The 11,839-nt window shown below is 36.5% G+C and overlaps 1 protein-coding gene across 1 annotated transcript in view; it reads left to right on the top strand.

Annotated features, from left to right (window-relative positions):
• Window positions 1-10,756, top strand: part of TMPRSS11A (transmembrane serine protease 11A) — a gene marked incomplete at both ends in the record, with an annotated part of 30,626 nt that extends 19,870 nt beyond the window's left edge. The window contains 5 exons of the mRNA XM_082654015.1: window positions 1,527-1,565; window positions 3,468-3,639; window positions 5,819-6,078; window positions 8,691-8,833; window positions 10,595-10,756. Of these exons, the coding sequence (XP_082510141.1) occupies window positions 1,527-1,565; window positions 3,468-3,639; window positions 5,819-6,078; window positions 8,691-8,833; window positions 10,595-10,756 (776 nt within the window). The remainder of the gene's footprint in view (window positions 1-1,526; window positions 1,566-3,467; window positions 3,640-5,818; window positions 6,079-8,690; window positions 8,834-10,594) is intronic.
• Window positions 10,757-11,839: the final 1,083 nt, after the last annotated feature.

Genomic DNA, 11,839 nt, shown 5'->3' on the forward strand with positions numbered 1-11,839 from the left:
ATGAAGTATTTTAAAATTATATATATATATATATATAGTTTTTTCAAGACGTAATGCTATTGCACACTTAATGGACTACAGTATAGTGTAAAAGTAAACTTTTATATGCACTGGGAAATCAAAAACTTTGTGACTTGCTTTATTGCAATATTCACCTTATTGCAGTGGTCTGGAACCGAACCCACAATATCTCCAAGGTATGCCTACATTTAAAAACATAAAATAAGAAATTTACTACCTTAAAACTATATTTGACTGAAAATTGAGTTCCTTTCATAAGTACTGAGAATCTGACCTGAGAAATTGATTCTTCACCATATAATGATTTAGATATGCCTTTAAGGGTATCCCTGAATTGGATATTCTCAAGAGCTCCCACTTTGTAGAGTTCATTATCACTAGTTTCCCAAGTGAAATTTATAGAAGGTAAGTAGAAAGAAACATTCTTATTGTGTATAATGAGAAATTAGATACAAAGAATATGAGTCTGAGAAACATGGCATTGGTAGAAATAAGTAAAACCAATCTACCCTCATTCTACTCATTAAGCCCTTTTATTTTGAAAAACATCACAGTTTTCATGCAACTGTCCGTCAGCTTAAGTTTAAATGTTTGTATTTCCTTTATCAGATTCCTAACTTTGTTGGAAATGACAGAATTTAATCTTAGATTCTGTCCAATAATTGGCCTTTACCAATATTCAGCCGGTGTTTGATAAGAATATACAGTAGTTTATACCTCAGAAAAAAATAATTTTAATAATTTAGGAACCATGTTTTAGAAGTATTTTAAATATAGTTTATGTGGTAGTTTTCAAAGTTTTTTTTTTTTTTTCCATTCCCAAACTCTTTGACCAAAGAAAGGCTTATGTGAAATCTTAAATAAAGAGAAGAGATAGGGCTTCCCTGGTGGCGCAGTGGTTGAGAGTCCGCCTGCCGATGCAGAGGACACAGGTTCGTGCCCCGGTCCGGGAGGATCCCACATGCCGCAGAGTGGCTGGGCCCGTGAGCCATGGCCGCTGGGCCTGCGCGTCTGGAACCTGTGCTCCGTAACGGGAGAGGCCACAGCAGTAAGAGGCCCGCGTACCGGTAACAAAAAAAAAAAGAGAAGAGATAAAAGCAGACCTGTTCTGGTTGAGCCTGGGTTTGAACCTGAAGACCCCATCTAGTTGCTCCCTCTTTCCCCTCTTTCTCTATTTCCTTAAATAAAATCCAAAGAAGCTTTATCCTGCACCATTGGAAAACCACTGTTCTGTATTAATACAAATGATTTGTGAGTTTTGATCATCCAATATTTGTGCCTTAATTACCTACTGCTTGTATTACCCACCTAATCAGCGGTTGCCTATAAATCTCTACAAAAACTGTACACATATTCTGTTATATCAGATAACCACTTTCCTGACTGATCTATATGCTCAAGTTTCTAGAATCCATATGCGGTCAGTATCCTCTGATAATTTCTGGTCATTGAGACCAACCAGAAGAATATCAAATTATCATTCTTTGCTCTATTTTGTTTTTCAGCAATGAGCTCATCAACAGGGAAGCTAACTGTCCAAGCATGTAAGTCTAGTTAGCTTGTAAAAACAAGTTCAATTTCCATATCAGGGAGGATAATATCTTCAAATATTACCTCATAATCTCCCACCCATGTCCCACATTTTCTTTGGGAGAGAATAACAATTGAGTAAGAGATGAAAATACTTTTTTTCCCTAAGACCAATCTTTTTGTAATGTTCAAGAAAAACATTTTACATGGTGGGAATTTGGGGGCAGTTTGAAGAAATTATATATTTCTGGTTTGGAATAAATAAACTTGCCTTGCTAATTTTTTGAATGCTATGAAATATGCTTTCTACTGAGAAATAAAATGAGAAAGTGATAAATGGGAAAGAGATAGACCCCATAATTTGTGACTGACCTATAAAATTTACTTATTATACCCATCTTGATGGTTGACAGCAGCTCCACTCACTCACTTTATATCACTGTGACCTAAATTTTGAAAGATTTTATAATAGCAGTGATGAATTTTAGGAAAGTTGTTCTTTCATTTTCATCTGTGTCTTGCAAACACACTATACATTTTATTCATTCATTCAATAAATAATTTTTTAACATCTACCAAGTGCCAGAAAGTGAATACAAGTGTCAATAAGACATGATTCCTCCTCTAAAGTTAGGAGTTTGAAGGTAGGGGAAGACATAAATAAATCAGGAAATGTTAAAACAGTGTGATAAACGCTATGACAGAGACAGAGCACAGTGCTATGAGAGTCAATCAGAGCCAGCTAATCTGGTCTTGTGGGGTCACAAAGTGATCCTTGAGGTGAAAGGAAAGACAGAAAATCAAGTGACAAGTGGAATGAGTGTCTCGGGCAGGGGGAGCAGAATGTAAAAATGTCTTCAGAAAAGCAAGAACACGGTCATTTCTTGTCATTGAAAAATGTCAGTGTGGCTGTAATATAGAATAGGGTGGGCATGGGAAAGGGGTGTGATTAATAATGATCAAGGACCAGAACCATGCTGAAACATTTCGACCTTGTTTGGAGGGCAACGAGAAGTCACTGAAGGGTTTTACACACATCAGAAAGGTCACTCAGTTTTCAGTGTGGAGAATGGACTGGAAGAGCAAAGCTGGAGGCAGGGAGATGAACAGGGAAGCTATTGCAGTCCTTCAGATGAGAAAAATGGTAGTCTAAACTAGAGATGGCAGAGTGATGGGGATTTCTAAAATGACTGGCCACAGAAGGAGTGTAATCAGTACCAGTAAAGTGAATTTCCTTTTTGATACCTAATTTGTTGGAACAAGAATTGAACCTACCATGTTTTCTTTATGAGTACCATGCTTTAAACAGGCTTAATTCTTAGCAGGAACCCTAAGCATCAAACTAATCTCTGATCTGATGCACATAATAAAGTACATATTTATTCCTACCAATAGTGAATGTGATGTTTATGTGGAAACATAGAACCCTCCATCCCGAAGAGTAAGAGACTGGTCATGATACATTAACCCGTGCTCACTTTAGGAACTAGTCACTCAGAAAACTGTATGGGGGTAGGAGTTCCAAGGAATTAGCAATTACTTCTCTGACTAGTTCTTTTGGTGAGGGCTTCATGTCAAAGTAACATGGTGGGAACATCTAAAACTGGGAAACAATAATCTTAGTAGGAGCTCCCAGAACATCTGGATAATTGACACTGCAGGTCCTCAGGACATACACTTTTTGGTGTGTCAACACTTTACAGCCTTACATAGCTTTAGTAGGCAATATATATCCACATCTATAAAGGGAGGGAGTAAGCAAAACATCAACTATCAGGAAATACAGAGGATGGATATTAATATTGTACATGTTTATATAATGACATGCAAATATTGCACTGCAGTACTCTACTAGTTTCTCTGTATCAGGGATTATAGAGATGTTTCTTACAATCTAATGATGTCATCTCTTTCAGGTTGTGGTAAACGAGCTGTTCCATTAATAGTGAACAGAATAATGTCCGGAGAGATTGCAGGCAAGTCTTCCTGGCCTTGGCAAGCTTCCCTTCAGCATAATGACATACATCAATGTGGCGCCACCTTGATTAGTAATACGTGGCTTGTTACCGCAGCGCACTGCTTTAGGATGTAAGTGATTGACGTTAACTTACTACTACTACTGCTACTACTACTGCTTAAAAAAAACCTCTGAGTTTTATCATCTTCTGAGTAATAATCAATGTCCCCAAATATTACTGAGGTAAAATGAGAAAAACTTCTTTCAGTTTCTTTTCTAAAATTGTGTTACACTTACACTTATTTGGAAAGTCAGTAGGGGTAGTAGTCATTATCCTAGTATCAGGTCCTTAAGGTTTTAAATAAAGAAACTGTGGCTGAACAGAGTGTGGAGAAAAGGGAACCCTCCTACACTGTTGGTGGGAATGTAAATTGGTGCAGCCACTATGGAAAACAGTATGGAGGTTCCTTAAAAAACTAAAAATAGAGCTACCATATGATCCAGCAATCCCACTCCTGGGCATATATCCAGAGAAAACTCTAATTCGGAAAGATACATGCAACCCAATGTTCACAGAAGCACTATTTACAGTAGACAAGACATGGAAACAACCTAAGTGTCCATCAACAGGTGAATGGATAAAGAAGATGTGGTATATATGTACAATGGACTATTACTCAACCATAAAAAAGAATGAAATAATGTCATATGCAGCAACATGGATGGACCTAGAGATTATCATACTAAGTGAAGTAAGTCAGACAGTGAAAGACAAGTATCATATCACTAATATGTGGAATCTAAAAAAAAGATACAAATGAACTTATTTACAAAACAGAAATAGACTCACAGACATAGAAAACAAACTTATGGCTACCAAAGGGGAAAGGGAGGAGGGATAAACTAGGAATTTGGTATTAACAGATACACACTACAATATGTAAAATAGATAAACAACAAGAACCTATGTATAGCACAGGGAACTATAATCAATATCTTGTAATTAACGCTAATGGAAAAGAATCTGAAAAAGAATATATATATATATATATATATATATATATATAATGAATCACTTTGCTGTATACCTGCAACATTATAAATCAACTATACTTCAATTTAAAAAAAAAAGAAATAATTAGGTTGAGAAACAAGTATCTATATCGGCAGTACCTGTCTCTTTGCTTATCCCTCTTGGATGATGTTAGTTCAATTAATTAGTTAAGGAACATTAATCTCATTATTAATAATACATTTTGGTGGAAGATGGTGTCCTATAAAGAACAGAGAGAGACAAGCAGACATGTGATACTAGGCATATAATTTAAACCATCTAGGCCCTATTTTCCTTAAGTATAAAACAAAGCCTTTACTAGAGGACCTTTCATTACTAGATGACCTTCCCAGTCCCTGTATGTGCCAGGATCTACCAGCTGCTCAAGCCCATAAGCTAGAAGTCACCCACACTTGGTCATCTCTCATAGGACTTATGACAACTTTGCCTCATTCACTCTTGCCCTCTAACAATCTACTCTCTGGAAAGAAACAATGTGATTTTTTTTTTTAACATGAGACTACATTATGCTTGGCTTAAAATCATCCAGTGAATTGCCATATCACTTGAATAAAATCTAAGCACTTTATTCACGACGTATAAGACACTAAAATCTGGCCCCCGCCTACCTCGCCGATCTCATCCCCCACCATAATTCCCTTGTGTCCTGAACTGCAGCCTGTCTGGTCTAAGCCCTTGAGATGTTTGCCTGAAAACTTGTCACCCCACCTTCTCACAGCTGACTCCTCATCAACCGTGTCTCAACCCAAATGCCATGATCTCAAGAGGCTTATCTAACTACCCCCTTGTACTCTATTCCATTGCCCTATTTTATTCATAGACCTTATCACTGTGGGAAATTATTTATCTATTCATTAATTTGTTTTGCTCTTTTTCCTTCACTGAAATCAAATACACCCACCAGCAGGGACCTTTCTATCTTGTTTGCCACTTTATCCCCGGCACTTCAAATAAGGTTCAACATGTAGATGTTTAATAAATATTTGCTGAAGAAATAAATGAATAATATTTTATGTGCTTTACAGTTCTAAAATTCAATAATTCTATACTGAATTTCAGCTCAAAGATGCCGTTTGTATACATTTTATCTTTCAAAACAGTAGCAAAAGACTATATGGTCAAAGAAAACTATCATTGCAACCAAGTGTTTTAGGGTGGAATTTTCTCCTTTATTAGCCTGCATGCAATTATTGTAATGCAGTTCATATATTCTGTTCATTTCTAATCTTTTCCAGTAAATCAAATCCACATCAATGGACTGTTAGCTTTGGAACAACAATCAACCCTCCATTAATGAAAAGAAATATCGAAAGAATTATTGTCCATGAGAGATATCACTTCCCAGCAAAAGAATACGACATTGCTGTTGTGCAATTATCATCCAGCGTCACCTTTACTGATGAGATCCGAAGAGTTTGTTTGCCAGAAGCCTCTGTGTCCTTCCAACCAAATTCAACTGTCTATGTCACAGGATTTGGAGCACTTTTTCATGGTGGTGGGTATCCCAAAATGAATCATGGAGCACTAAGCCGTATTTATGGCAGTGTGATTTAATGTCCATCAATATTATTCTGTCAGACTTTTCCACACAGTTTGGTTGGATTAGTTAGGGTAAAAGAATGGAAATCACACATAGTATGCTCTCTGATGATAATGGAATCAAACTAGATACCAGTAACAGATAATAGGAAAATCTCTAAATGCTTAAAAATTAAGCAATACACTTCTAAATAATTCATAGGTCAAAGAGAAAATCTTGAAGAAAATTGTAAGTATACATAGAATAAAATGAAAATGAAAAAATATCAATACATGCAGGATGTATCTAAAACAGTAAAGAGAGAGGGAAACATAGCAAATGCATACATTAGAAAACAGGAAAGGTCTCAAATCAATAACATAAATTCTCATTTCAAGAAACTAGAAAAGAAGAGCAAAATAAACCTAAAATAAACAGGAAGAAGGAAATAATAAAGGTAAGAGTGAAAATGAATTCTATCAAAAGCAAAAAATAGAGAAAATTAATGAAATAAAAAGCTGATTCTTTGAAAAAAATCAACACTTTCTGAGAAATGTCATTAAGCATTCCCACAATAGTTGAGAAACAGTTCAGGGATGTATAGGACTTATAGGCTATACTTTTTGTTTGTTTGTTTCCTATGGGTTTTTTTTTAATTTAATTAATTTTTATTGGTGTATAGTTGATTTACAGTGTTGTGTTAGACTATAATTTTTATAACTTTTTGCCAACTAGTTTTATGAAAAATTTATGAATTTACACTGTCACCTACAATATGCATTTCAACCCTTCCCGGCACTGGACATGAATTTTTTTTTGTTTGTTTGTTTGCGGTACACGGGCCTCTCACTGTTGTGGCTTCTTCCGTTGCGGAGCACAGGCTCTGGACACGCAGGCTCAGCGGCCATGGCTCACAGGCCTAGCCACTCCATGGCATGTGGGATCTTCCTGGACCGGGGCACGAACCCGTGTCCCCTGCATCGGCAGGCAGACTCTCAACCACTGCGCCACCAGGGAAGCCCGACATGAATTATTTTTAATTGATAATGTAGTAGGCAAAAAAAATTACACCAATTATATTCAAAGAACAGAATAATTTGAGCATTTTTAAAACATTTTAGCAAACACACCTGTCCAGAAATAAATCCCGAATTGGCATTCTACAGAAATTAGTATCTATATTAGTTTTATACTGCTGTGTAACAAATTACCACAAATTTAACAACTTAAAAGAGCACACATTTATTACCTCACAGTTTCCATGAGTCAGAAGTTCAGACATAGCTTAGTTGGGTTCTCTTCTCAGGGTCTCACAAAACAGCAATCAAAGTGCTGGCTGGGGTTGTGGTCTCATCTACGGCTCTGAGTTCTCTTCCAAGCTGGTTGTTGATGGAACTCAGTTTCTTGCAGCTGCAGAGCTCATGGCATCTTGCTTCTCCAACACCATTAGCGAAAACTCTCTGAACTTAGGGAAGGCCTAAGCCCTTTTTAAAAGGGCTCACAGGATTAGGTCAGGCCCACCTTGGAAAATCTCCCTTTTTATGAACTCACTGTCAGACTGACTACATCTTAATTAATCTGCGAAATTCCCTCTCCTGTGCCACAGAACATAACCTAATCATGAGAATGACATCCATAATATTCACAGATCCCACCCATACCTCAGAGAAAGGAGATCACATAGGAATCTTGGGGATCATAGTAGAATTCTGTCTACTACAGGGTCAGTTTCCCAATCAGCATATGGTTGATATAAAGAAACTCTGAATGCTTGTGATATTATTGTTTTCCATCATAAATAGTTGTCTTCTGCATTAATACTGGTTTCTATAACTCAGGATCTAGCTTATGATCTGGAGTCCCAAAATTGTAAGAGGTAATGAAATCATTGCCTTTAAATGTCATTATGTATGTGAAAGTTCTTCATAAAATGTAAAGGATAAAGTAAATGTATATAGTTATTTTATCAAGCCAGGGAAGCAAACTAGGCCTGAGAAGTTTCTGGGAACAATCTGGAATCTAGAAATACAAACTTTATTTTTTAAAAAATGCCGTCCTGGGCTTCCCTGATGGCGCAGTGGCTGGGAGTCCGCCTGCTGATGCGGGGGATACGGGTTCGTGCCCTGGTCCGGGAGGATCCCGCGTGCCGCAGAGCGGCTGGGCCCGTAAGCCATGGCCGCTGGGCCTGCGCGTCCGGAGCCTGTGCTCCGCGACGGGAGAGGCCGCGGCGGTGAGAGGCCTGTGTACCGCAAAAAAAAATAACAATAAAATAAAATAAATAAATAAATAAAAATTAAAAATGCCGTCCTAAATACATTAACTGATTGTTTTTTAAGGTACAAAGGTTCCAGAAAAAGAAACAAAATGTTTTTCTTGCTAGTATAGGTATTTATAAAAATGAGATAAGGACGATTATCATTTACATATACCAGATATTAAACAGAATTTTTTTTCTTTAGGAGCTGCTTACATTAACCTCATCCTGTATCAACAATTTTAGTATGAAAAAAAAATCGGGAAACGGTCCACACTTCATTCTAGCTAAGATGTTTACTGTAAACACTAAAATTACTTTGTTTTTCCTTAAGGGGAATCCCAAAATGATCTTCATGAAGCCAGACTGAAAATCATAAGTGATGATGTGTGCAAGCAGCCACATATGTATGGCAGACATATAAAATTTGGGATGTTTTGTGCTGGCTATCTGGAAGGAATTTATGATGCCTGTATGGTAGGTGGAGAGAGATTATTTTGATATCATGACCTCAAAAAATGTATCTGGCTCAAAATGCTCTTTATTTTAGTAAAATACAGAGATCTTGTCTGTTCAAAAATTTATAAATGCAAATCTCAAACACATATTTTTAAATGTTTTATTAAGCAAAACAAAATAAGCAAAGAGTTTCTTTGATGCTATCAACCAATCAATAAAATAAAATTTTCTTAATACCAAAAATCCACAGGTTCATAAAGCAGAGTCCCTTTCCTTAAAGAGCTCACATTTAGAAAGGAAACAATGATGAACAATGAACTATGATGTAATGTTATAAATTATATAACAGAGAACAAAAATTTTTATTAAAGTATAGTTGATTTACAATATTGTATTAGTTTCAAGTGTGGAGAACAAACATTTTTAGCTTGAAGGAACATTTCTGGAACAAGTATTAGAGAGACGATACTTCAATGAGGCCTGAAGGATAAAGAGCACTTACCCTATAGAATAAGAGGGGAATATTATAGAAAAGAGAAAAAGCATAGCTAAAATTCTGAAGGTGTGAAATTATAATTCATATTTGAGGCAACTCCAAGTACTCTGTTGGGTCTCAGCCTAAGGAGGATGAGAGGTGAGAAGCTGTTAATGCTGAGAAGGTGGATTAGGCCATGGTGTGAATATCTAGTCCCCTTTCCAGTGGCCTACTCTGTTGTCCAGCATCTATCCTGCATGTATATTTTTGGACAAAGGAGTAAAGTGTGTTTCTTCCTGGAGGCACTTGCTTTATAATGAGAGATTCCTGAAAACTCCAAGGAGGTGATTCCACATGCTAAAATGATGGGAATTGTATTGTTATCAGGTGGCAGAAAGCCCTGCGCAGAGTCCCACCAATTACACAACATAGACAACCTCTGTCAGAAAAATAGCAGGGAGTTTTGCAAGCATACACGCTGGGCAAGAGCAGAATCTAGTCCCAGTTGCTGAGAATGTGGAGGAGGCATCTAAAATTCAGGGAATCCAAAGAGAGGTTCATGCCATGACAGGCAAGTGGGAGGTGGTGACAGGAACACACTGAAAATGAGAATCTAGATGAACAGTAAGATCAGTGATAAGCCTCTGGAAAGACTGGTGGTCATAAAGAGCTTTCACTGGACTGGGGAGCAGAGGTAAGATTCCTGCCCCATGACTGTTCAGTACATAATAAGGCAAAGCTCTAGTCATAGAAAAATTGGGGAAGTTATCGAGGAAGTGACTCAGGCACAGGGGTCTAAGCAGGAATACAGGGATTGCTACTGGGGTACATCGGGAGGTGCTTTGTCTGATAAAACAGAAGCTCAGGCACCTTACTTGAAGTCAGAAAAAACTAACATCAGATTGACTTTCTGTGTTGTGTACTTGAAATTTGCTAAGAGTAGACCTTAAGCATTCTTACTACACACATACACCCACACACACACAAAGTATTGTGAGGTGATGGGTGTGTTAATTAACCTGATTGTGGTAATCATTTCACAAAGTATATATGTCAAATTATCACGATGTACACTTTAAATATATATGTTTATTTGTGAATTATTCATCTATAAAGTTGAAAAAATAAAATGTGGAAATTGAATTTTATAACTTTTGAAACCCATGTTTCAACTAATTATCCTAGAATTGGTAATCTATACATATACTGTCTAATAATAAAATATGTGGTTCATCAAACTATCTTAAGTAACAAGTTTTACATTTAGCTAATTTTCTTTCTCTTTTTTCTTTTTTTAATTTCAGGGTGATTCTGGGGGACCTTTAGTTGGAAAGGATCTTAAAGATACCTGGTATCTCATTGGAATTGTGAGCTGGGGAGATAACTGTGGGCAAAAGAACAAACCTGGAGTCTACACAAAAGTGGCTTATTACCGAAACTGGATTACTTCAAGAACGGGCCTCTAATTCACTATTACAAGTTAAACATTGAGAGCTGTATGCAGGTCATACATGTATGAGAATCCATATATTCTGTGGTTGTAGTACAATGAAGTGAGATTAAATGATATGTTTTATTTCAGAATCACTTTAATCAATCAAAATCCCATAGCCAATTTGTAAAGGATTTAAATTTATAAGGTAGTGGGTCAGTTTAGCCTGGCTTGAAAAATACAGCAGAGATACTGAGCTCTTTAAATCAGCAAGCTAGAGTATAAAAGAGGAGCAATGCAAATTTTTGAGGATAATCTGTATGATTTTTAGAGTGTCTTTTTCCCTTAAGTGAGAAACTTTTTGAACTCTGAGTTTAGGAAACCCTTACATAATTTTCTATCATTTCTCTAGAGGTCACAAATACTTTTTTCTAGTTCTTACAGATTTTCCAAAGAAATTTTCCATACTTTCAATTTATAAACCCATTGGAGGGATCCTAATTTTTTTAAAAGTTATATCTAGGAAACAAAATATGGTGATAAATCAAGCCAGAGATCTTATAACCTTTGCTGCAAAATCTCTCTAATTTTTCAGTGATTCTTTAACATACATACACACACACACACACACACACACACACACACACACACAGAGAATATCCCTACCTTCAGATATACCCAGAAAAAGCCTGCTTAATGAATATATACAGTAATTAGCTAATCAAAGATGTATTTTTGTTACAAAAATTGGGGGGAAGGTGATAGTAACTTCATGAGCAGTCCGAAAAAAATGGCACAAAAATTGGATATTTTATAGATGCGTTTACATGTTTGGACCACCAGGAGGCAGCTTTGTACATTATTGTTGTACGCTTAAATGCCTAGAAAAAATGAGAATTTGTTCATATGTTGAAGAATTAATGAGCATTATCCTTTCACACAGAAAGAAAAAGTTTATTCCTGTGTATTGCTGCAGCCAATTATCTCCTAAGCCTTGCAGCAACAGCCTGACTATTGCAACCATGAAACAATAGTTTTTGTTTTAATTTAATAAATATAAATTTTGAGGACCAACCATATAGAACACATGAACAAAGTGATTAAATGAACCCCCTAA

This window comes from Grampus griseus (assembly GCF_964374135.1).
Source record: "Grampus griseus genome assembly, chromosome: 4".
Classification (NCBI taxonomy): Eukaryota; Metazoa; Chordata; class Mammalia; order Artiodactyla; family Delphinidae; genus Grampus; species Grampus griseus.